At 41.5% G+C, this 27,964-nt stretch overlaps 1 protein-coding gene across 1 annotated transcript; it reads right to left on the reverse strand.

Annotated features, from left to right (window-relative positions):
* Positions 1-3,226: 3,226 nt before the first annotated feature.
* On the reverse strand, positions 3,227-27,340 carry LOC106602285 (hydroperoxide isomerase ALOXE3). The gene is made up of 14 exons (XM_014194818.3): positions 27,181-27,340; positions 21,340-21,550; positions 21,032-21,113; positions 19,030-19,152; positions 18,195-18,298; positions 17,905-18,074; positions 17,576-17,719; positions 17,011-17,214; positions 16,666-16,752; positions 14,442-14,611; positions 12,957-13,078; positions 5,449-5,549; positions 5,180-5,350; positions 3,227-5,008 (listed from the first exon to the last, which is right to left on the reverse strand). The coding sequence occupies exons 1-14, from the start codon at positions 27,295-27,297 to the stop codon at positions 4,829-4,831; spliced, it is 1,986 nt and encodes a 661-aa protein (XP_014050293.3). The 5' UTR covers positions 27,298-27,340; the 3' UTR covers positions 3,227-4,828.
* Positions 27,341-27,964: the final 624 nt, after the last annotated feature.

Consider the following 27,964-nt stretch of genomic DNA (forward strand, 5'->3'; position numbering starts at 1 on the left):
GTCGTCCTATCGTCCTCGGAACAGGTTGCATTTTCGTCAAGGGCTTATATAGTGGAGGGAGAGAAGGGTATGTTTCATAGTTTATAACCCATGTCTCTTCACAGGGGTGGGCCACTGATTGAGCAGGGCTCCAACCTTATGAAAACCCAATTCTCTCATTTGGAAGCTAAAATTACATTTCATCTTTTCACAAATAGTTTAATTTAACTGCATTTAAATTGAACAACAATTCCATGTGAATCTGCTGTGTAGACTTTCCAAGATACCGTTTATGTCATCCTGTCATCAGTCATAATGTCTCAGATGACAACCGAACTGACATCATATTCATTAAGTACCAACGCATATTTTCAACTGGTTCTATTACCGAAATATGTTTCCTTTCCCCCCACTTGTTTGATGTACCCAGACTCTCTATGTTTAACAAAGGCTATTCAAGAGTCCTTCAGTAGAGTCAGAGAGAGAGGGAAGGGAGAAAGGTATTTATGGGGGGTCATAAACCTTACCCACAGGCCAATGTCATGACATAGCTTTACTCAAAAATTGAGTAAATCTTTTTTTCTTTCATCAATCTACATACAATACCCCATAATGACAAAGCGAAAACAGGTTTTTAGAAAGTTTAGCAAATGTATTTTTTTTAATAACAGAAATACCAGACAACATGCTTTGAGATTTAGCTCAGATGCATCCTGTATCTATTGATCATCCTTGAAATGTTTCTACAACTTGATTGGTGTCCACCTGTGGTAAATTCAATTGATTGGACGTGTTTTGGAAAGGCACACACCTGTCTATATAAGGTCCCACAGTTGACAGTGCATGTCAGAGCAAAACCCAAGCAATGAGGTCAAAGGAATTGTCCGTAGCGCTCTGAGACAAGATTGTGTCGAGGCACAGATCTGGGGAAGGGTAGCAAAAAGAATCCACAGCATTGAAGGTTCCCAAGAACACAGTGGCCTCTATCTTTCTTAAATGGAAGAAGTTTGGAACCACCAAGACTCTTCCTAGAGCTGGCCACCCGGCCAAACTGAGCAATCGGGGGAGAAGAGCCTTGGTCAGGGAGGTGACCAAGAACCCGATGGTCACTCTGACAGAGCTCCAGAGTTTCTTTGTGGAGATGGGAGGACCTTCCAGAAGGACAACCATTTCTGCAGCACTCCATCAATCAGCATGGCGCATGGTGAAGCATGGTGGTGGCAGCATCATGCTGTGGGGAAGTTTTTCAGCGGCAGGGATTGGGAGACTAGTCAGGATCGAGGGAAAGATGAATGGACCAAAGTAAAGAGAGAGATCTTTGATGAAAACCTGCTTCAGAGCGCTCAGGACCTCAGACTGGGGCGAAGGTTAACCTTCCAACAGGACAACGACCCTAAGCACACAGCCAAGACAAAATAGCTGTGCAGTGACGCTTCCCATCCACCCTGTGAGAGCTTGAAAGGATCTGCAGAGAAAAATGGGAGAAACTCCCCAAATACAGGTGTGCCAAGCTTGTAGCATCATACCTTAGATGACTCAAAGCTGGAATCGCTGCCAAAGGTGCTTCAACAAAGTACAGAGTAAAGGGTCTGAATACTTATGTAAATGTGATATTTCAGTTGTATTGTTTTATACATTTGCAAAAATGTAAAAAAAAACAGTTTTTACTTTGTCATTATGGGGTATGTAGATTAACCTCTATGGGACCGGCGGGACGAATTCGTCCCACCTACGTAACAGCCACTGCCAGCCTGTGGCGCGATTTTCAAAATCTTCAAAATCCTATTACTTCAATTTCTCAAACATATGACTATTTTACAGCCATTTAAAGATAAGACTCTCGTTAATCTAACCACACTGTCCGATTTCAAAAAGGCTTTACAACGAAAGCAAAACATTAGATTATGTCAGCAGAGTACCAAGCCAGAAATAATCAGACACCCATTTTTCAAGCCAGCATATAATGTCACCAAAACCCAGAAGACAGCTAAATGCAGCACTCACCTTTGATGATCTTCATCAGATGACAACCCTAGGACATTATGTTATACAATACATGCATGTTTTGTTCAATCAAGTTCATATTTATATCAAAAACCAGCTTTTTACATTAGCATGTGACGTTCAGAACTAGCATACCCCCCGCAAACTTACGGGGAATTCGCTAACATTTTACTAAATTACTCACGATAAACGTTCACAAAAAGCATAACAATTATTTTAAGAATTATAGATACAGACCTCCTCTATGCACTCGATATGTCCGATTTTAAAATAGCTTTTTGGTGAAAGCACATTTTGCAATATTCTAAGTACATAGCCCAGGCATCACGGGCTCGCTATTTAGACACCCGGCAAGTTTAGCACTCACCATAATCATATTTACTATTATAAAAATGTCATTACCTTTTGTTGTCTTCGTCAGAATGCACACCCAGGACGTCTACTTCAATAACAAATGTTGGTTTGGTCCAAAATAATCCATCGTTATATCCGAATAGCGGCGTTTTGTTCGTGCGTTCCAGACACTATCCGAAATAGTAAAGAAGTGTCGCGCGCTTGGCGCAATTCCTGACAATAAAATTCAAAGTATTCCATTGCCGTACGTCGAAGCATGTCAACCGCTGTTTAAAATCAATTTTTACGTCATTTTTCTCGTAGAAAAGCGATAATATTCCGACAGGGAATCTCCTTTTCGGCAAACAGAGGAAAAAATCCCAAAGGCGGGGGCGGTCGGGGTCACGCGCATAAGCTAGTGTCTCTTGATGGGCCACTTGAGAAAGGCGATAATGTGTTTCAGCCTGGGGCTGGAATGACGACATTCTCTTTTTTCCCGGGCTCTGAGAGCCTATGGACGACGTGGGAAGTGTCACGTTAGAGCAGAGATCCTTAGTAAATGATAGAGATGGCAAAGAAGTTCCAGAAATGGTCAGACAGGCCACTTCCTGTAAAGGAATCTCTCAGGTTTTGACCTGCCATTTGAGTTCTGTTATACTCACAGACACCATTCAAACAGTTTTAGAAAATTTAGGGTGTTTTCTATCCATATGTAATAAGTATATGCATATTCTAGTTACTGAGTAGGAGTGGTAACCAGATTAAATCGGGTATGTTTTTTATCCAGCCGTGTCAATGCTGCCCCCTAGCCCTAACATGAGGGAAAAAATTATTACATCATTTAAGAATAAGGCTGTAACGTAACAAAATACCTTTCGAATGCACTGTAAATGAAGACAGTTCACTTAGGTCGTTTCCTTTATTTATTTTTGTCAGTTCCTGTCTACTTAATTTGGACACCAATGCAATAACAGCTGAGTCTGGTCTACATAGTTCATTGACTTTCATTGATCCAGAAAAAAACAGCGAGTGGTGTCTCTCGCTCCCACTTCCGTCTCTGATCCTAATTGGATAGCCATGACCCTAGGGGATTGGAGTTGATGGCTATTTTAAGGTTCACTCTACTGATTGTGCCACACTAGACCAAAGTGTGTGATGATGATACAGAAGTCATTTTTTTCATGTTTATTTAACTACGTAAGTAAGTTAAGAACACATTTTTATTTTTACCTTGTCAGCTCAGGGATTCAATCCAGCAACCTTTTGGTTACTGGCCCAACTGTCTAACCACTAGGCTACCTGCCACCCCAAAAATCAAACGTTTAACCTTAAGCTGGCCTGAATATTTTGATTGAAATCACAAAAATATTTTTTGACCCTTCATCTACTTGTCTAGGTAGGAGTAATGAACTTGTAAAAATACAACCCAGTACAACAACAAAAAACGAGACATCTACAATGTTCTGGGTAAATTTGACCCGCACTTTGACCTTTATAACTCTTGAATGGTGTGTCCTAGAAACAAGCTGCTTCCTGCACAGAGCAACATTTATTGGAAGTGGAGTAAAGGTTAAATAAAACGGAGTTGCTGACGATCTGACTTTTCCCTGAACTTTTATTCTCCGGACTAAAGATCCTGAAGCTTCTGCTCATCACATTCTGTGCGTGTGTTAATTCTCTACTTTACCACAGTCCTTGCTCTGCTCTTAGAGAACAGGCTACTCTGGCGAATGGTGCTGTTTAATAAAGATGGATCAAAGCTGAATCAATGTCTGCAAGATCACATAATGAACCGACTATAATATCATAGTATTACATTACTGTAAGACATTTTTCTCTCATGTGGCCAAAACTTAATAGGTCCACTAGGCAAAATACACAGGTAGGTTATGCTACAATTAACACTATCTGCTCCACAATTCACACAATGTACATCATTCAAAACAACACTGTAGGATAGTTTGAAACACTGTATAACTCAAGAAGATCAAACTGATTGAGATTAAATGGTTGGTATGCAGATACTGCATGGATGTTTCACCGGTAAAACTTGAAGAATTATCCTTCTTGATTGACAGTGAGAAATGTGAAGGGAAGGAGATCTACATTTTTTTTTAAGAAAAGGTCTGGGAAAAGTCAGATCCTCAGCCATTTTGATAAGGGAAACTGTACTTACTGTAATTTCTGTTTACTGTATACTGGACCAAATTGGCCCAGAACATCAATCGTGTATAGTCTTTTCTAACATAATAGAAGGGTTAAGTAAAATATGATTTATAATATTTTTGTTTCAGTTCAAGTTCTAGTTCAAGTGCAACATGTATCTAACAATTGAACCAAAGTCAATTACGTAGGTTGCATTTATTAGGGCACACCGTAGAAAAAGGTTGTAAAACATGCTTCAACGGAAAATGAAAACAAGTGGTTCTTATTGGACAAGTCCAGGTAGTCTCTCCCTGTATCTGTGTGTTTCTTCCATTTGGTGCCTAATAAATATGACCACTGACTCATTTTACAGGGCCACACTGTTCTCCACATTGTTGGGATTCAGGTAGGTGTATGGCAAGGGCAAAGAGACATCCCTGCCTTGGATTTCAAAGTTGAATTTCTTCAGCACATCTCGAGTTTCGTGAATCAGTTCCAGAGGGGTCTTCTCGCTGAAGTGATCCTGATAGCCATTTCCAAGAGCAACCTAAGGAGGCAAGAGAGTTGATGAAATTTGAAATAACATGGACACTGTTGTTTCATGAACCACTGAGGATATTTTAATTATGACTACTAAGGAAACGATTTGATTGGGATTGTCATGAAATGTTTTAAAGTCATAGAATATACTTTAATACAGTTTCTCTCATATACTCACATAGTCAGTGGACTGCATGCTCAGAAGGTACACAACTGCCATGCCATTGACGGTGGTATTGATGTCAGGGAAGGTCTTCAGCATTGTGCTCTCAGTACACTGCCCCTTAGTGGTGGGAGGAGGCTGTTGCAGGGAGATGGGGAAGTTGGGCATCCAGCCGCCAAAATCAAACTGGAATGACAATGGCAAAATTGATCAAACTACTTTGCTTTTCCAATATAATACATCAGAAACACGGCAAACTAAAATCACACAATAGGTTTCATTACCTGTCCATTGTTGACTGCAGCATGTTGGATAGACACTGTGAAGATCACCATGGTGAGAAACTTGACCAGTTCTGTCACTGAACTGAAAGACTGAGGGATTCCTGCATGGAGAAGGTACAGTAAATCACTTCATTCAGACACTGTATTGACATTTTGCTAATTATCCGGGATATAGTTTTGGAATGTTAACCATGAAAGGGAAGTTGACCTAAAATCCTGAAATTCCCAAGTGATTCCATACATTGAAATTAATTTGGTGGAGTTTGCCCTCTCTCCCTCTCCAACGCAGACAGCTGCAAAAACTAGTCACATGATACATTATGTATCATTGTACACTGCTCGCTTTGCTTCGTTGTCAGGGAATGAGTCAATCAGAAATATATTAATTGTGTACAAATGCTTTGTTTTATTGAAACGTACAGCCGAATAAGCAATGTTTTTGTGGAATGGTAATTGTTATCTACCTAGCAACTACTTTGCTCTCTTCTGATTGGTCAGATGTTTGTTAATTGTTGTAAGCTAACAGGAAGTATTTTTCCATGGACATTGTAGATACTTTCACCAGATAGCACAAGGATGAAGGACTCATCTGGACAGCTGGTAAGAGCTAGCTACTATCTTTTTCTGAGAGATTTAGAGGATTACTGCAGTTTTTGTCACTTTTGCAAAAAATTGTAAGCTTATTTGCCAACTTTTTGCTGATTTCTTGGAACGTGCCTGAAACAGAATCTCTGAACAACAATAGCCCTGAACCTCTGGCTAATGCTAAACTAGCTGGACCATTAGACAATACTAATCAAGCTGGACCTTTGGACAATGCTATTGACTTTGTAGCCCCCCATCACTTCTCACGGCGCCTGAAAATGTACCTACCACCAGCTTTTCAGGGAGATGGAACCTAGGTTGTTTGCTTGCTGGTCTTGTCGCTTTGAAGTGGCTGTGCAGGCAATGTACAATCTGCCAGATATGGAGTTGGACCTGTGCTAGCCTCAGTATTGCCTACACACCTAGCTGATTCAGCATTCCTCTACTGGGACAGCCTTTCGCTAATGGTTCAGAAGACCTACTCTGTTATCAAGACCAAACTCAAGGAAGCCCTTGGCCCCAAGCACTCTCTTCCATTCTTTCTGACACATGTGATTGCTCGCCCTAGGAAGCCTGGTGAGAGCTTGGATGTGTACATTGCTGACATCACTCGTTGGTTCTGGAGGCCTTCCCAGACTATGACCTCAAGGCACAGGAAGGGGAGAAGTTTCGCCACTTTGCGGCCGGATTGGACCCAGCCTTGCAGGCAAAGATTCATGAAAATGGAGCGGAGGACATCGGTGATGCCCTGCTCGTCACAAGTTGCTTTGAAAGAACACGTGCAGCTCTCCAACTACATGCTGCATACCCGCCAGTGGCACAGACCCCAGACTAGGTTGCTATGGTTCGTTCTAATGACACGGATGAGAAGCTCCTTCATGCTCTGAAATAGCTGACTCTCACTGTGAATAGCCTGAAGAGTGAAATACGCCAGCTACAGGTGGAAAACCAGAACCTCACACAGTGTTTTGGCTTCTGGGCCGACAGGACATCCACCCCATCCAATGATGCTGCCAGAAGAGCACTCGGCTTCTCACCACACCATCAAACTCATCATCCATCATGAGCCTACTACTCACCTGAATGCCGTGGCCCAGAGTGTCACCGTCTGTAATTTATTGCCTCTCCAGAGTACTGCCAAGGCCAACGTGATTGGAGCTCTGATGGTGGAAGCTGTCGCTACTACTCTCTAGACTACCCACCAAGATTTCACTACCCAGACTACAGGCACCAGTCTGATGCAAGGGACAGATGACACAACAGCCCGAGTCCATATCCAAGGATAGAGGGATAGGTGAGCCCTCATTACAGGCGCAGTGTACACTTCCAGTCCCCTGACAGACATTAGGCAGTCTAACGTGTCTGGTTCCACACAGCAGGGAAACGATCACTAGTTGTTTGTTAAGGAGCAAACTTCAGCCAGTCAGAGCTCCCTGTTGACACCCCATGATTCAAAATTGAAAGTGACAAGATGGCTTCCACAGAGGGTGTTTCAGCTAACGTACTTGCCATCTTTGAGGGAATTGAAGTGTCTGCTCTTCTTGACACAGGATCAACCATTTCATCATAAGTGAGGATTTCAGAACTTCACATCCAGCTCTGAAAAGCGCCCCATGAAGACATCCTTTGCATTTGCTCACTCTGTCAATGGACAATGTATGGACATTCCCTGGACTTTGTCGGTATGCATTTCCCCTAGGGAAAGAACATCTCAAGCATGAGTTTCAAGTTGTCAGAGGGGCCCACCATTCAGTGATACTAGGCTTGGTTTCCTGCAACAGCAACATGCCCTACTGGATATCAGTTGTGGAAGACATGCTGTACCACATCACCTTCCCTGGATGTTGCTGCACCCTCTATGAAGATAGATGACTTGTCTCCATGCCGCTGTGCTGTTTGTTGCTACTTGCCAATCTTTTCAGTTTTACTTTTAATAACAGCTTCATCAAAATCTGAATTTAACACATTTAACAACTTATTTGTTTTTTCTTCGCTCTACTTCATTCAGCATTTTCACCCTGGATGCTTTATCTGGACATGGTTCTACAGGACCTCCACCAGCCGAAAAAGCTAAGTAGTAACATCTAACTGCAGTGGCTGTACTCATAATATACAGGAGAACTATCTCCTTATGGTGAGGATAGCCGTGTTGCAAGCCCAGCTTCAGATGCAATTGTTAGGCAAGGGCACCTGTGCCACCAGTAAGTACAGATAATAGTATAAATCCCTCTGCACAGTCTCCACAGCCGGACAATTTTCTCAAGGCTCCTGGAAAGAAATGCTGTCGGCATGCTCAACCGGTGTCGCTCATTCAGCCGCCAGAAACTTTAAACCGGTTCTCCCCATTAAGCAATGAGTCAGAGGCCGAGCCTTCTCAAGTCTCCCCTCCACCCGTTAAGGGTTCTGAGCTGCGGAAGACTCCAAACATTAGCTCTGACAAATTGAAAACCCTAGTCATTTGCGATGCCATTAACCGCAATATTAGACTTAAAAATGATCATCCAGCGATCATACACTGTTTAACAGGGAGCAGGGCTACAGACGTAAAGGCTAACCTGAAGAGGGTGCTGGCTAAGTCTAAAACTGGTGAGCATAGAGAGTATGGGGATATTGTTATCCACATTGGTACCAACAATGTTAGGATGAAACAATCATAGCTTCAGCGTGTAAATTCGCTAGAAAGATGTGTCGGCATCGAGTAATTGTCTCTGGCACCCTCCCAGTTAGGGGCAGTGATGAGCTCTACAGCAGAGTCTCGCAACTCAATTGCTGGTTGAAAACTGTTCTGCCTGCGGCTATGGAACCCTGACCTGTTCACCGGACCTGATGTGTGTGTGTTTCCCTCACTCTCTCTCTCTCCACACACACACACACACACACACACACACACACACACACACACACACACACACACACACACACACACACACACACAGCCAGAAGATGACTGGCCACCCATCAGAGCCTGGTTCCTCTCTTGGTTTCTTCCTAGGTTACTGCATTTCTAGGGAGTTTTTCCTAGCCACCATGCCTCTACATCTGCATTGTTTGGGGTTTTAGGCTGAGTTTCTGTATAGTGACGTGCTGATTTAAAAAGGGCTTTATAAATACATTTGATTGATTGAGACTAACTTTTCGTCCGCTCAAGTTCAGTCACTAAAATCGCTTCTCAAGAAGTACACAGACGTCTTCAGCAAGAGTTCAGAAGACCAAGGTCGAACAGGCCTAATAAAACGTTGTGTCCGCACAGGCAATGCAATGCCTGTCAAACAGCGGGCCTACTGTGTGACACCAGACCAAAGGCAGGAAATATAGAACCAAGTGGATAAAGTCTTGAAGACTGTTGTAATCGGAGGAAGCTACATTCTTTGGGCTGTGCCAGTAGTTCTGTCCCCAACAAGGACCGATCCTGGCCTTTCTGTTTGAATTACAGAAAGCTAAATATTGTGACCATCAAAAGATTCTCACCCACTGCCGCGAGTCAACGATGCCTTGGATGGGCTGTCTGGCTCCAACTGGTTTTCAACAGTGGATCTTCAGCATAAGCTTTGCACACCATGCTGTACTGCTAAATATGCTGACTGAAAATGTTCCATTCTAGTGGACTTAGGCATGCCAAGATGCATTATGTTTAGGGCAAATCCAATACAACACAAACTGAGTACCACTCTTCATATTTTCAAGCATAGTGGTGGCTACATCATGATGGGTATGCTTGTAATTGTTAAGGAAGTGGGAGTTTTTCAGGATAACATTTTTACAGAATGGACATAAGCACATGCAACATCCTAGAAGAAAACCTGGTTCAGTCTGCTTTCCGCCAGACACTGGGAGATTAATTTACCTTTCAGCAGGACAATATCCTAAAACACAAGGCCAAATCTACACTGAAGTTGCTTACCAAGAAGACTGTGAATGTTCCTAAGTGGCCGAGTGTTTTAATTTGCTATGGCAAGACCTGAAAATGGTTGTCTAGCAATGAACAACAAACAATCGGAGCTTTTATTTAACTAGGCAAGTCAGTTAAGAACAAATTATTATTTACAATGATGGCCTAGGAACAGTGGAGTAACTGTCTTGTTGAGGGGCAGAACGACAGATTTTTACCCCGTCAGCTCAGAGATTCGATCTGCAACCTTTCGGTTACTGGACCAATGCTCTAACCACTAGACTACCTGCCACCCGACGAGCTTGAAGAATTTGGAAAAGAATAATGGGCAAATATTGTACAATCCAGGTGTGCAAAGCCCTTACAGACTTACCCAGAAAGACTCACATCTGTAATTGTTGCCAAAGGTTATTCTAACATGTATTGACTCAGGGGTGTGAATACGTATGTAAAGTAGATATTTCTGCATTTCATTATAAATACATTTTCCAAAAAAAGTACATTTTTTTTCACACTTTGTGTTTGTGGTGCAGGATTACTTTTCAAAGTATGTCAACCTCTGTGCCATGAAAGACCAGCACTGTCTTTTCAAGAACTTTGTCAGCGAACATGGCGTACCAGAGACCTTGAACACTGACCAAGAACATCCGTTTGAGGCAGACATCGTCCGAGAACTTTGTCAGTTGCTGGGAGTTAAGAAGACCAGAACCAGCCCATATCATCCACAATGTGATGGGATGGTGGAACAATTTAAAATCGGACACTCATCGATCTCCTGACCAAGACACTGCCCCAACAGCCTGGTGACGAGGGCCTCAACCAACTTGCCCTGGCCTACAACACCAGCACTCCCTCTACAACAGATCTGACACATGGTTGAGAAGCGATGATGTCAGCCAAGCTACTGTTCCCCTCTGGACTGCAGCGGTCCATCTCTACACCGGGATTGCCAGCAGATTATACAGCTCAACTCACCGACATGGTCCAGTCTGCCCTTTGGATCTCCCACACAGAACAGAGAACATGCTCACTTTCAACCAAAATGCAACTACGACAAATGTCATACACATACCTCTACAACCCAGGAGACCTTGTGTGACTTAAAGACCCTACAATAGCACGTCAGAAGCTTTCACATAACTGGAAAGGTCCCTTTGAGGAGTGCCTTGGATCTACAGAAGAGGACCCTGGTGTAATCTACAGGATCAGGTACCTGCTGGACCAATCTACCAAGACCCAAGTGATCCACTAAAATCGTTTAAGACCGTACACCTCACCTGTACCCCGACCTGGAACGAATGAGCCTGTGGAACACTTTCTTGCACCTCCTCGACCACTGACCCTGACAGCCTTGTCAGGTGCCTTACCCTTCAGATCCTCAAGGCCTTGTGAGACATGGGAACACTAATTAATTACCTGAGATGTCCTTGGATCCCCCTGTGCCTCACCAGGCCCCTTGTCAGGACCCTTCTTGCCCAGCCCATCAGACATTGACCCACCTGACCCCTCAGTAGACCAGATGTCTACACCCCAACCAGCAGTACTGGAGCAAAGTTCATCTGAGCACCCAGGTTGCCGCCGAGTTAGTCTCTTAAGTGACAGGGGAGTCTATGTACTGAAGTGAGAAGTCTACAGATCTTTGGACCTCCAGCAGTATTATTTTTTTCTTATCGAATGTAGAAACGGGGACGTTTTTCTAGGGGGAGGGGGGAAGAAATGTAAGATTATTGTATGAGAGTTATTTTCTAAGCCACTGTTGTTAGTTCTACAGTGTGGTGAATTGGAATGGTAATTGATTATCTACCTTGCAACTACTTTGCGTTATTCTGATTGGTCAGATGTTTGTTAATTGTCGGAAGAGAACAGGAAGAATGGCAGTTCATGAATGCTTGTAACAGTGTTCAGTTAAAGATAAAAAAACAAAGAGTAATCAGTCTCCATCCAGTTTGTATCCACAGAGTCATCCATCCACCATTAAAACAACCATGAAATGACATTAGTTTCTGTAACTATGTTTCCATCCACAGCTTTTATGTAAGTCATACTGTATAAAAAAAGTAATGACAGCTGTGATGGAAACAGGAAGTTTCGGTACAATTACAATAAATGACGACAGATCATTTGTTCGTTCGACATTGTGGGATATTTGTGTGTCGGTCAAATTAATTATGCAAGAAATGGCAGTGTAAATATCTTTTGTGCAAATATTGATATAATAACCATCATATCCAAGAAAACTTGGAGTCACGCAATGATATGGTGTTCGGTCCACTACGACTTGGTTACTGTGGGAAGTTTATAGAGCTGCAACGGGCCGGACCTCGCTTTCCGTGGTTATGGTTCCAGGAACTGACACAGCCACTCATTTTTAGCATACACATTTCAGCAACATGCTACAGATGAAATAAGTTATGATGAACTTCCCAGGGTGGTGAAAGTGCACGGTGATGAGCTTGATGCTACTTATTATCAAGGGGTTTATTCTGGTGACATGATGATAGATGCTTGACTGCCGTTTGACAAATAAAAATCCATAATAATCTCATAATGTAGACTACCCCCATCCTCACTGTATCTGCCAGCTGTTGGCTAGAGCGCACGTGGCAAGACCAGAGTAGGCACATTTGCTATATAACGCAACAGTTTGTGACAAAACTATCGATAGAGATAAAAATGTGATGGAAACACATTGAACTTGAGATTTTTTTTAAAACTTGTGAAAAAGTACATTTTGTCATCATGCACTGATTTTTATCTGCAACAAGTCCATTTGGTGGAAACACCACTGGTGGGAAAATTTGAAAAAAGATTTTAGAATATTCACATGAAAATCTGATGCCAATTGGTTTCAAACCTACAGTAGATACTGTATGGAATCACTTGGAATTTTCTGGATATTACGTTTCTGGATATTACATATTATCAGAAACATTCATCAACAAATCAGATCTGTACATTTGTATTGCACTGATGTAGACTTATGATTAAGAGTTGAGAAAGAGCTAGTGTGTCTTTTAAATGAGAAAAGTGTAACCTGTGCTGGTTTCTGCCAGGAACCCATGGAAGAAGATATCCTTGATCCAGTTCTGCAGTTCACAGTCCTTCTGGACGTCTGAGTCACAGGTGTAGTAGTGACTAATCACTTTCTGAACAAACCTATACAAAACCACATGACAACATCCGGTATTAGCAAAACACTATGACAAAACACAGGGCTGTTCCACCAGTTAGGTGCTTATGAGTAGTGTAACTTGGTGATTTTAATTTCACCTAATTTTAACATTGTCATAAAGAGCACATGTTAAACTTAATAAAAAAAATATATCAGAGGTTTAATAAAAGTAAAAATATTATAGTAAATGCCTATGAAGTGTCGAACAAAGTAACAGGGTTAACCGTAAGTGTTTTGACGATTTTCTCTTAAATCAGCTATAAATCTCACGGTGACAGGGAATGGAAGCTTGTTCTGTGCAACAGGGAGGGGCAATTGCATTTTTATTTAACTAGGCACAGACGACAGCACAAAGGGCAAGAAGGTAGAGACAACGATACATCACGCAAAGCAGCCACAACTGTCAGTAAGTGTCCATGATTGAGACTTTGAATGATGAGATGGAGCTAAAACTGTCCTGTTTGAGTGTTTGTTGCAGCTCGTTGCAGTCGCTAGCTGCAGCGAACTGAAAAGACGAGCGACCCAGGAATGTAAGCTTCATTTAAAAATAATAATAATTGTGAAAACATTTCTAGCCTGTCTGTCTATGGGTAACTGGGTTGAAGTGTTATGCTTTTGACATCTAGTCAAATGGTTATGATTTGACTAGATGTTCAATGTTTCTTTACGAAAAAAATAGTTAACAAAAAATTGTTTCACCATTTTAAAAAGAGTTCAGTTCACTTAACAGGATTGACCTTAAAATTAGGAACCGTTTTTTTTTTACTTAATTGATCACTAATCATGTGAAATATATAATAATCTTCAGATATTACTTTGTCAAAGCAATAAAATAACTAAAACTTTAAAATGATGGTGAAAAGTTGTAGAAATGTTGAGGTTAAGTGGGTAAAATATCTTCCTAGAAGTCACAGAGGATGCACAGAGGGACATGTTAAAATGCAGAATTTTTTCACTTTAGCAACACTTTATTCATATAAAAAATATAATTTTTTCCATGAGGTCTATTTAATATAGCTTTAATATAACAGGCTTTAAAAATATCAAAGGTACACAAAAGGCACTCATTTCATGGAATGACCCAGCACTGATATTATGGGCTACATTGTCATCGTGCAAAAGAGCACAAATCTTTGCAAAAAAGACCGTAAACCTCATTATAATCTGGCAGCATGATTTACTTTGGAGGAAGGAGTAGACCAGAGTTAACTAGAGTTTAGTAAACTGAGCAAAAATGTAGCTGCATGAACTAGCCTCCTTATAATGCACAAATCTAATTGTGCTGTCAAATTGACAGATCTTGGATTTTTTTCACCACAAAACTCAAGAGACCTGTACACAAACTACCTGTGAACGATGGCCCACAGCTTGAGTCCATCTTCCCTGTAGAAGAAGTTGGGGATTGACTCCAGACCACGTGCAATGATGTCCTCCGGCATACAGAGGGAGCTGTAGGTCAATGAGGCCACCGCTTTCTTCAGGAACTCCATCATCCCTGGACCTCCTACACTGGCATTCTTCAAGATGGGTTAAAGGGAGAGTTCACCTTTTTTTAATCATGGCATAATCTATTTCACAGAGAAAAAAAATATCCACCCTTGTCTAATTGTATTTTGTTTTATTTGACAGTATTTATTATTATTTTTACTAAAATGTGCTGTTTCCATCAAGCCTGTTGGGTAATTCAGCCACATAAAATGGTTGGATGGAAACATGGTTTATGTAACCAGTGAGAAAAACCTAGCACTTCTCCCCTTGTGTCATATAATAGGACATGCAGTTGGGTTCTAATGGCGATCAGTGTTTTAAATATCAAATAGGGTTATCGGAGACAGAACTTGTTAATGACAGACGCCAGGGCAGCTCTGTGGTTTAAGCGACAAAGACAGGTTGCCTGATATCACAAAAATTATGCACACGCATCGATGGGGCAGATGGCTGTGTGGTATGAGTCTGAACGGTCAGATAGCTAGCAACAATGACAAGAAGCTACCATGTGGGGAATCGCAGGTGGCTTGTTTCAGCTAGTTTTATTTTGTCCTTGATAGCATGTCTTGTTTTGAGGTGTTTTAACTTATCACATCTATACTAATATGGCTATGCTAATATGGCTACAATTCTCTAACTAGCTAACCAACAACTGTAACGATATATTTGAGAGACAAGTGCTTATTGTGCAAATGTATTTATGTTTTCAATAAACGTTTGGAGACAAAATATAGTTAAAGTTGTCAATAATCCTTTGGCGTTGACAATTGTTTTGCCCTCAAATTGCGCATGCATCGGTTTTGTTGCTAAACAATCCTCCCGTTTATTAATTCAAGTTTTACGGTTGAGAGGTTCGCAGAGATGTATCACAACAATGCCTGACAGTTCAGCCTGATGATCAATTTACTCTACCGGGTATGTGTCACTAGGCAACGCCTGACAGTTCAGCCTGATGATCAATTTACTCTACCACGGTATGTGTCACTAGGCAACGCCTGACAGTTCAGCCTGATGATCAATTTACTCTACCGCGGTATGTGTCACTAGGCAACGCCTGACAGTTCAGCCTGATGATCAATTTACTCTACCGCGGTATGTGTCACTAGGCAACGCCTGACAGTTCAGCCTGATGATCAATTTACTCTACCGGGTATGTGTCACTAGGTGTACATCTCAAAACGATAACCAGCTCAGTGTCAAATGTGTTACAGGCTTTGATTTTTCCATTTATGTTTTGAGGTTGGACTTTAGCACATACAGTATAGCTCGTTAGCATGTAGGGCGCACTGATTAGTGTCACCTCATTAGACAGTATGTGCTACACCTATGCTGGTTGCCATCTTGTTAGTGGGATGGTGTTTCACCGGTGCTGGCCCAGGTGCTATTTAAGAGTGGGTGGCCCAGTGCTCCAGATGTCTTGAGATATGTGGAGGGTCAACACCTTTAGGTGTGGTGCTCCCTATTTGAGTTCTAGAAAAACATTCCTTTGTCTGATTTCGTTTTGCTCCACCTTTTTGGTTTGCTTCCTGTCTGTAAGTTTGATGTGGGTTTTTCTTTTGTTTCCCTCTTCTTGGGCAAACTTTGTCGGAGCTCATGGTGGGTGTCTTTTAGGTTCCAGTTGTTGTTACTAGTCAACTCCCAGTGGTCACCCCCATAGTGTCTTTCAGAACCCCTCCTAAAACCCCACCTGTTTTGTTGTGGTTGTTGGTCAGTGACTCTGTTCGTTCACCCTTCTGTTTCAGTGACATTTTTGCTGGGGAACGTAACAAAAGTTACAATTGTATAATCGTATAGTGTTTAGAAGGCCTTATTTTAGATGTACTGCATGTTGTTTAATCCGAACAGTTTTTAAATAAGTTAGCTGGTAATTTAAGAACGTCCAGAATAATCATTTTTGGAGAATGTAACAATGCTAGTGGAAATGGATTGTATCAGCGGTGCATTCATAAGCATGCGGAAAGCATGGTGCTTCTTTTTTTAACACAGAGCTCTCTTATGCTTTTGAATCAGTTTCCACTAGCACTGTGACATTCCACAAGTATTAACGTATTATAGAACACTATAAGAATGGAATAGGCAGTACCTCTGTGATCAAACCCTTCTCTGATATGAGGGCCTGTCTAGCCAGAGTGTTGATCTGCAGAGTGTAGCGGAAGTGAGAGATCAGGAGCTATGGAGAAAGATGGAACGATCGTACATGAAATTCACACCTAAAAATGCTATGTATTGTACTGTACTACAAACAACCTACTGCTTCTTTCAATTACAAAAAATACATACAATGAATACATTTATTTCCAAATACTTCAGGTTCTCTTAATCATGTTAAAAGTATTGAGTTAATAGGAAAATGAGAACTCACACAACTGTATTGTTATAAAAGTTGAAAACAAACTCAGTGTCTGCATGCACAGCAGCAGGTATGTACCTTGTAGATGGGATGCACCATTGGTAGGTTGCGCAGTGTCGACAGGGCAAATACCTCAGCCAGCAGGTGAGTCCTCAGCAGGTGAAAGTTCAGCTCGTGTTCGGCGAAGTCGGAGTTCCTCACAAAGATCTTGGCCAGGAGCCAGTCATACTCAGAGTCAGTAGGAAGGAAGATGGGGTTGTCTTCTCCAGGATCCTGCTTCAGCTGTGAAAGGAAGCAGAACAATCATGGCTTGCTTCATTAATTGAGAATGTGTATATTGTTACAATTTAAAGACATACGGAAGTTTAATAGTTGTTTGCTTAAAACGAGTGTTGCCTGTATGGTTCATGCAGACATTGGATATAATATCAATCACGAAACCCCCAAATCCTTAGTTTTAGGCTAACAGTATATGTTTTCCTCATGCTTTTTGCTTTCTGGTCAATTAGTTATTTTCTGGGCATATTTATGTCCATTTATGGGACTCCTTTTGGTTCAAGAGAACTCCCAGTGGCAAACATTCTGTTAAGATGATTTAATTTGGGTTTCGGAAGTAAAGATCTCATTCTTATGTGAGATGTACCTGGATTGCGATGGGAATGAGCTTCTCTTCTGGGGTCACATAGAGCAAGCAGAGTGGGGCAGCCAAGAAGTGCTGTTTCCCGTGGATCACGTTTGCTGTCACTCCATGTAGACGCTTGTAGTCAACCAGGAAGATGTTGCCTTTCTGTTTAGGTTAGGACATTAATGAGTTAGGGAGGCAGATGTTGCCAACAACACCACCATGCCAAAGGAAGTGTACTGACACAATGTACAACATATTGTACTGTACTACACACAATTTCCTGAGGAAGAAACCACTAGAGCAACAACAGAATGATGAATGACATGTATTACTCCATTTTTACAAACCTGAATTTCTGCTTCAAGGTTTTTTCCGAAAAGGGAAGCCTTCACCATGTCTTCTGTGACGGGGAAGTTCTCTGGAAGCTTGGAGCAGCGATGGATCATCATGGGGTTGAGGCCATTCAGAAGCTGGTACCCAAAAAACGTGTCCTCCTTCCAGTTCTTTTCGACATATTCTAGAAAAAAAACAAAATGATCATGTGTAAAATGAAACTTTGTGCAAAATAATAATGAGATGCTAATGATTCCAGTGAGCTATTTGAATGCTGCCTTTTTTAAGACTGAGACCAACTTACCATAGACGTCAGTCTTGTGTCCATTGAAAACGTGACTGAGTTCATCTAGGCTCTTCCATTGTTTCTTGTTGGTGGAATGGGTTTCTAGTTTTAGTGACACCAATCTGCCAGGATAGAGGAGGAACTTTACTTCAACATGAGAAAGATGGTGCAGTTGATTAGAGAATGGTGCTAACAATGCCAGGATGTCCCCCAGGGCTCTGTGCTAGGTCCACTACTCTTCATCATCTACATCCTCCCCCTAGGGTGATCGATTAATTCACAGGCCACATATCCTTAATATTATGTGTCAATCGGCATTTGATTTGGTGAAAAGTTCAGCTATTTGGTCATAATGTCTGCTAAATGGTTAATTGGCTTGTTATTTGATACGATTTCAGGCATGATTTGAGTGGCAAAAAAACAAATTAATTTAGGAAAACCTTGCCTGAGGGTGTTATTACTGGCATCATTCCTATAATCTACATTCCACCACAACCCTGATGGCCACATTCCCAACATCTCATAATTTCACAATTACCTGAACTGGTGTAGGACAATCTCATCTCACTGTAAAGGAAGTATTTTTAAAGGTGTGTTGGGGATATGCCAATAGAGATGATTAAATATCTAATTCATTTCCTGGTGCTGCATCTTATGGTTCTCAACCTGGGTTCCATGTTCCCCTGGGGATACTTGTCCTATACTCAGGTGGTACTTGCGAAGACTCACAAGAGCATAGGCCTACAGGTAAAATGCACACGAGGGGGTATACTTCAGGGGTACTCTGGGAAGAGCAAAATGTGACTGTTTTACAGTAATCAAAACTATTTTGAAAACCAGTGCTCCAACTTACGCTTCGACTGCTGTGAAGATGAACTCAAAGTCCTTGGTGAAAGAGAAGCGGACCTCAGCAGGGAGATCAGAAGCGCTGTCAACTTTCATTATTTCAGGTAGACCCTCGGCATATATACTCCAACTGAAGGGAATAGACATGATAAATCAAGACGGGATACACAGCCTGTCGTTCACCATTACATACAAAATGGTAGCTTAGGTGACTTCACATAAATGTATCTGTGTTTAAGAGTTATTTGTTTCTTTGGAGTTTAGAGTTTATTGTTTCGAAAAAATTATGTTATTCCACAAATGCTACAACTATACACTACCGTTTTTTTATACATTGTGGACCACTCAAATTGAGTTGAGACACTAAAAACAATCATAGTCAAACATGGTACAGTAGAGGCGTGATCTATAATACATTACATCTGTACACATGTATGCATAAACAAAAATTAGGCACTTATAAAGAAGTCTCCATTGGAGGATAAGTCGCATTTACATAATTGTTACTTGAAGATGTAATTTATTATTTTCATCTAGACTGTTAAAATAATAATTTTGACTGGACAGCTGAAGAAACACATCCTGTCTAATGTTGTTGTATAACCCACAGTGAAGCAAGACATGAGCATCTGTTTCAATGGAACCACTGTAAAAAAAAAAAAGTACATAGATGTTTAAGGGAGTGTTTGTGTATCGACCAGTCTCAATAGCGAGAGGGGTCACTCCACATAAAAGAGTTGCAAGAGAGCTTCGATATTGCTTGGATAAAACTGTACGTACATAGGGTTCAGTCCCAAACAAGGCTATTATAGTTCTTTGTTTTTATTTTGGATATTTAAACAAAGAAATAATAATAACCTGTTTAGTTTCAAATCATTTTCAGACTTGATTTTCTAGTTTAGATTCATTTTTCATTTGATAAAAACGTTTCTATTTCATTTTTATACTATTTTGGTTTTAGTGTTTGTGTAAGGGACAGAAAGTAGCCTATGCGTGGGAGGCTAGAAGACATTTATGTGTTGGACTATAGTTTGAGTGTTTTTGGGGGATTTCACTTCTTGCCACTGGGGGGCAGTTTTAAATAAGGTGATGGGTCAGGTCATAGTCTAGGTTAGATTTAAATTATAAAGTCAATCTCAATGTGACTTTCCCATGTTAACAGCAACCCAATGCTTTTTTTTAACCTTAGTAGTCAAATCAAATTGTATTGGTCACATCCACATATTTAGCAGATGTTATCGCGGGTGTAGCGAAATGCTTGTGCTCCTATCTCCAACAGTACAGTAGTATCTAACAACTCACAACAATACACACATCTAAAAGTAAAATAATGGAATTAAGAAATATATAAATGTTAGGACGAGCAATGTCGGAGTTGCATTGACTAAAATACAGTAGAAGAGAATACTGCATATACATGAGATGAGTAAAGCAGTATGTCAACATTATTAAATTGACTACTGTAAGAAGAATAAAGTACCTTTACCTGACAGAAAGAGGGAAAAAAACATCAAATGAAGTCATTGCACATGTGTTATCTACTAATACCTAGTAATAGTGGTGATCTAGTTAGGCCTATTTGAAACGTCGCCATTTTCCTGGCAGCATTTACCCATCCAATTCAGAACTTTTAAAACCCATTTAGATTTTTGCCTAAAGTTTAGTAGAAAAACAAACTGCAGCTGAACATAATTTGATGATTTTTGTTTTAGTATGTTTTAGAGGCAAAGATAATAGTTTCAGTATAGTTTTTCAAACTGATTTCTTAATCATTTTATTTCAGTTTAGGAAATAGTTTTTTCATAATATTTGTTTTAGTTTACTATAATAACTTCGGTCCCAACAGTGTGTTTTAAAAGACAGTAGGTGCACATTTTGTTACTTTCATGTTTGTACCACTTTAGTTCATTGCGCTCTAAAAGTGCTGAGTCAAAAGCGTTTTGATGTTGTTTTGAATTGTTTCTGCATCTTAGGAATTCAGTTTCAAGGTCTCAGAACCAGCCTCTCACCTGTACACCTTTCGCCGACTCTGTAGCTCCTTCTTTCTCTCTTCTATGGCCTCTGGCCAGGTCTCATTGAATATCAGTTTACCTTATCAACAAAATGCCATAAAGTATGATTATTTTCATGTTTTGGGGGGATTGATCAACGTCTTAAGCCATATAAAGTACATCCACCATTATTCCATAAAAATGGCCCCTTTGACACACATTTCAAAATAAACTACAAATTACATTCAGCTAGCTGATATATAATAGGCACAGCAGGTATACTCAGAACTTAACCTAGACAATGATCTATATACCAACATACTGACCAGTGGCCTCTCTGAACACCAGACGCTCATGGCCTGAGATCCAGTGGTAACAGGGGAAGTTGGCCGTGTCTCCTTCTGGTGTGGTCACCACAACTTTAGAGCAGAACCAGTCATTGTTGAGGAAGCAGAATGGGAGGTATGGCTCTGATTCCAGCACCACAAACTCCAGATGGCCCAGGGAGGAAGGACAGGGCACATCAAGCTCAATCACCTACAGAGAGATAGATGACATGTTAGAATGATCCCAGCAAACAAACAACTTTCTCTCAACGTTGACTAAGTTGAGCCTGTTTGTTTTGTTGTTATTCAATCTTTAAATTTTTAAAATTTATTTTTTATTTCACCTTTATTTAACCAGGTAGGCCAGTTGAGAACAAGTTCTCATTTACAACTGCGACATGGCCAAGATAAAGCAAAGCAGTGCGACAAAAACAACACAGAGTTACACATGGGATAAACAAACGTACAGTCAATAACACAATAGACAAATCTGTATATACTGTGTGCAAATGAAGTAAGGAGGTAAGGCAATAAATAGGCCATAGTGGCGAAGTAATTACAATTTAGCAATTAACACTGGAGTGATAGATGTGCAGATGAGGATGTGCAAGTAGAAATGCTTGTGTGCAAAAGAGCAGAAAAACATGAGGTAGGTAGTTGGTTGGATGGGCTATTTATAGATGCGCTGTGTACAGCTGCAGTGATCGGTAAGCTGCTCTGACAGCTGATGCTTAAAGTTAGTGAGGGAGATATAAGTCTCCAACTTCAGTGATTTTTGCAATTCGTTCCAGCAGAGAACTGGAAGGAAAGGCGGCCAAATGGGGTGTTGGCTTTGGGGATGACCAGTGAAATATACCTGCTGGAGCGTGTGCTACGGGTGGGTGTTGCTATGGTGACCAGTGAGCTGAGATAAGGCGGAGCTTTACCTAGAAAAGACTTATAGATGACCTGGAGCCAGTTGGTTTGGCGACGAATGTGAAGCGAGGGCCAGCCAACGAGAGCTTACAGGTTGCAGTGGTGGGTAGTATATGGGGCTTTAGTGACAAAAACGGATGGCACTGTGATAGACTGCATCCAGTTTGCTGAGTAGAGTGTTGGAGGCTATTTTGTAAATGACGTCGCCGAACTCAAGGATCGGTAGGATAGTCAGTTTTACGAGGGTATGTTTGGCAGCATGAGTGAAGGAGGCTTTGTTGCGAAATAGGAAGCCGATTCTAGATTTAATTTTGGATTGGAGATGCTTAATATGAGTCTGGAAGGAGAGTTTACAGTCTAGCCAGACACCTAGGTATTTGTAGTTGTCCACATATTCTAAGTCAGAACTGTCCAGAGCAGTGATGCTAGTCGGGCAGGCGGGTGCGGGTAGCGATCGGTTGAAGAGCATGCATTTCGTTTTACTAGCATGTAAGAGCAGTTGGGAGGCCACGGAAGGAGTGTTGTATGGCATTGAAGCTCGTCTGGAGATTTGTTAAATCCCATAATGTAGCTTTAATTTGGCATTTGGAACAGTTCAGGGGGTTTAATACTTTGTTCACTAGGTACAGACCACACCTTCAATATAGTTTTAAAGATTGTATTGTAAGGGAATGGGTAGTTCATGTAGCTAGGTGAAGGGGGAGCTTGATGCTCGAGGTAGGTAGAGGTGTTCTTGTTCGTAGGACAATGAAGAGCGGTTGTTCTTGAGGAGGGGCATGGTTGACCATAGGACAGTGGAGAGCGAGTCCTCTTGGTGTAGGTGCGCGGTTGTCTATAGGATATATATTTTTAACCTTTATTTAACTAGGAAAGTGAATTAAGAACAACTTCTTATTTAAAATGACTGCCTACCAAGAGGCTAAAGGCCTCCTGTGGGGACAGGGGATTAAAAAAACAACACCCATCACGACAAAAGAAACACCACAACACTACATAAAGAAAGACAACACAACATGACAACACAACATGGTACAATAGCAACACAACATCAGCACAACATGGTAGCAACACAACATGGCAGCAGCACAACATGGTAGCAGCACAAACAAGGTACAAACATCGTTTGGCACAGACAACAGCACGAAGGATAAAAAGGTAGAGATAACAATACATCACGCGAAGCAGCCACAAGTGTCAGTAAGAGTGCCCATAATTGAGTCTTTGAATGTAGAGATGGAGATAAAACTGTTCAGTTTGAGTGTTTTTTGCAGCTCGTTCCAGTTGCTAGCTGCAGCGAACTGAGAAGAGGAGGGACCCAGGGATGTACTGTGTGTGCATTGGGGACCTTTAACAGAATGTGACTGGCAGAACAGGTGCTGTATGTGGAGGTTGAGGGTTGCAGTGGGTATCTCAGATAGAGTGGAGTGAGGCCTAAGAGGCTTTTATAAATAACCATCAACCAGTGTGTCTTGTGCCGGGTATACAGAGATGACCAGTTTAAAGGAGTGTAGAGTGCAGTGATTTGTCCTATAAGGTGCATTGGTGGCAAATCTGATGGCCGAATGGTAAAGAATATCTAGCGGCTTGAGAACACCCTTACCTACCAATCTATAAATGATGTCTCCGTAATCTAGCATGGGTAGGATGGTCATCTGAATCAGGGTTAGTTTGGCAGCTGGGGTGAAAAGCGATTACGATAGAGGAAACCAAGTCTAGATTTAACCTTAGCCTGCAGCTTGGATATATCGGCTGAGAGAAGGACATTGTACTGTCTAACCATACTCCCAAGTACTTATAAGAGGTGACTATCTCAAGCTCTAAACCCTCAGAGATGGTAATCAGTGACATATCCATAACCTGAGCGGAAACCAGATTGCATACCAGAGAGAATACTACAAGTGTTTCCAAAACTTTTTCTAACAGTTAGGATCAGCATGAGCTCCCACTTTAAATAAAGGACGCACTGTGGCTGCCTTCCAAGCGTCTATGACAAATCCGGACAAGTCATTTAACTGAGCAGCCGTGAAACAGTGATCACTAAGGTTATTACAGAAAACACCAGTATGATACTGTGATGGAACATTTTTATAATGTGAAGAGACAGCCTTGAAAATGTTCATCTTGTCTTAGTGTCATAAATAATCCTTGGTTCCTGCCTGTGCTTGGTAAAGAGGTGGGGGTGGGGGGGGCGACATGACCCCCTCCTTAGGACCATCTGGCAGAACGCCCAGAATATGTTCTTTCAGTTAAGATAGGAGACTGTGCCAGACACATGCCGGAACCAACTCTATAAACTATGTAACATGTCTGTAACCACAATATAAGGGATAACAGGACTGCCCCAGAAGAGAGAGCTCCTAATCGTCCATTGTACTTGGTGCATTGAGTTGGTTGGAACCTCTCCAGTGCGCTGGTAATGAAGGATTATTCATTTAATATTGACTTTGAGTGTCCCTGAGTAGAACTTCCACTACAATACATATCAGGATTATTTGTGAGGATAACATCAAGGAGAGGAGCCTTTTCTGGGTGTTTGGGGTTGGTAATGATCCGAGAGAGATTTAGGGAGTCCCATTGTTTTAAGACTTGGTCCGGTGGTTTAATCATGTCCCAGTTTAGGTCACCTATGAGGACAAATTCATACTTACTGTAAGGGCAAGTAGGTTACAGGCCGGTGCTGATGGTGGACAATAACAACCAGCAACAATCAACAAAGAGCTATTTGAAAGCTTAACGCTGAAAACCAGCAAAACCAATTATGAGACAACCAAGCACTGAAGGTGTTCTTTGGTAAAGATTGCCACTCCACCACCACTGGAAGATCTATCTTGCGGAAAAAGGTTATATCCAGAAAGGTTATCAGTGTTCAAAACAGTCTTTCTTAACCATGTCTCAGTAATGCACATTTCCAGATATCATCCGCAGTAATAAAATCAGGGCATGGCAGAGGTCAGGGAGAGCTTTTCAGTGTTGATTTTTTTATGACATTTGAATGTGCATCAGATGTCAACAAGATCATATTGTACAGCAATTTTATCAGCTAATATGAATACAAAGCCAGCGAGAGAGGGTTAGAATAGGATGGGAGGCCCAGAGTTGTGAGTGTGGGAGCAAACATCTTCTGTCCCACGGTCGGGTAAATGAGCTGGAGAACGAGTGCTCTTGGTGTAGCGGCGAGGTTGTCCATAGGGCGCTGAAGAGCAGGTGCTCTTGGTGGAGGTACGTGGTTGACTGCAGGTGCAGCTGCAGGTGCAGTCAACCACGTAACCCCATGAATGACAGAACACTGAGCCACTCACGGCGCAACTAGAGAATATTAACAACCCCTATGCTCTGTATTTTCCGCTGGCTGCCCCACCACTACAGAAAGCACTGAGCTAGGCTGAAACACCTGCATTTTGGAGCTGCCTTACTCAAGAAGGCAAAAAATAGAACATTTTTGTATGGAGGCTTTATTACCTCAATAATTGTGTGTTTTATTTTGCATTGTTTTTGCTAACTAATAGGTGACACGTATTAATGCCAAAATAACATGCGAAACAGGAACCCACCCCCCCCCCCTTCAAAAAAAGCAATAATTTATTTAATTGGGGCTCAAAACATGCCCAGTGGGGCTCAAAACATGCCCTGAATGACGGATCGCCACTGGGTATAATACAACATATTTTTTTTATGACTATTTTTTATTCTTTTACCCCTTTTTCTCTCCAATTTCGTGGTATCCAATTGGTAGTAGTTACTGTCTTGTCTCATCGCTGCAACTCCCGTACGGACTCTGGAGAGGCGAAGGTCGAGAGCCATGTGTCCTCCGAAACACAACCCAACCAAGCTGCACTGCTTATTGACACAGCGCACATCCAACCCGGAAGCCAGCCGCACCAATGTGTCGGAGGAAACACCGTACACCTAGCGACCTAGTCAGCCTGCACTGCGCCCGGCCCACCACAGGAGTCGCTAGTGCGCGATGAGACAAGGATATCCCTGCCGGCCAAACCCTCCCTAACCCTGACAAAGCTGGGCCAATTGTGCGTTGCCCCATGAGCCTCCCGGTCACGGCCGGCTGCGGCTAAGCCTGGGCTCGAACCCAGAATCTCTGGTTGCACATAATACAACTTTTTGGAGAACTTGGCTGACAGTTTTTGGGATGTACTCTCTCCCCTTGTTCCAACCAGTTTAAACCCTCCTCATGTCTATGTCTGCGCCCCTGCGGAAATCGAATTAGCATAAACAAAAATCCCCATCAAAATCCATCAGTTTAAGCTAGAGAGAATTTTTTACATGGACTGCGTCTAAATTCATCACATCCGCCGATGTCACCCTTCAGCATCTAGGGTGAAAGATGGCAGAGCTAGAGCTGTGTTTGTCAGACCATGAGACATCCCAAAAATCGGTCTTCTCACAAAAACGTCTGTAGCTTCCGAAGGGTTTGGCCTGCAAACTATTATGACCCCTCTATGGAAAGATGAGACTATCACAAACATGTGTTTTGCTCTAGGAAGCCTGCAAGCGTCACAAGACTAGTTTAAAGGTAGTGTGGAACCAGTTACAAAAAATGAATGTAAGTATATATGAAGATAGTTTAGTACCTAAAATAAGGGGATAAATACATGTAAAAACCATATATATAAATAGTTTCCTGATCTTTCTTATATCTCTCAGATATAGGACAGACACTTCAGAACACACTTTCTTTAGATAATCTGTTCATCCATGTATGATGTTTTCTATGGGCTAAGAGCAGTAAGGCCAAACTCAATGTTTCATCAAATATTTTTGGGGATACCTTAAGGGGTCCTTAAACAATTCCACATGTTAGCTTAGTGTATGCTAGTCATAAGAATGAAAATAATGTGAATGGATTTAGATTTTGTCACCCAAATGGACAGATGGTCAAAGGAAGGAAAGTTGTAGCAATGGGTTACTCACAGCCCCTCGGGGGTGGCCCCCAATGAATCTACTTTTTGGGAGGCAGATGCGATGGCTTGAATCCATTGTGCCACGGAGTTGTATATAGATACTGTTCATTGTGCCGGCGTACAGCATTTCTCCAGTGAACACCTCTGCTTTGTAAATAAGACTGTCGTCTCTACAAAGCAAGTTCAGAAGACAGAAATATGATAAATATATGATACATTCAATATGTAATTTATACTGATGACCAATCCTTTTGTTTAGCTATTGTGTCAGAATGAGGCCACAGGATGATCCGAAGGGATTGTTACCTTACCTACAACAACAGCACTGGAACATTGTTAATGTGGAAGGCAACCCGTCTGCCTAGGACCACAATTACAGCAGGGTTATTCAAATCCTACACTACAAGGGCCAGACTGCTACTGGTTTTCTGTTACATCTAAATAAGTTCCTGATTAGAGGGGAACAATGAAAAATAAAAAGCAGTGGAACTGGCTTCGAGGTCCAGATTTGAATTCGAGGGTCATTGGCTGCATTTACACAGGCAGCCAAATTCTGATCGTTCAACCAATTATAAGCAAAAAAGCTGATCTGATTAAGCAAAAGACCATTTAGTGATACAAATATCAGAATTGGGCTGCCTGTCTAAACGCAGCCTTAGAGTAAAAAATATATATATTAATGAAGCTACATGGATTACACTCAGAGCCACAAATAGTAACTACAAGTATGAAAATTAGTCAACACTTATTGCATGTTATATTCAACATTCAACAGCAAAGTCAAATGAGAAAGG

The sequence above is a fragment of the Salmo salar genome, chromosome 04, assembly GCF_965601325.2.
Source record: "Salmo salar chromosome 04, fSalSal1, whole genome shotgun sequence".
Lineage (NCBI taxonomy): Eukaryota > Metazoa > Chordata > Actinopteri > Salmoniformes > Salmonidae > Salmo > Salmo salar.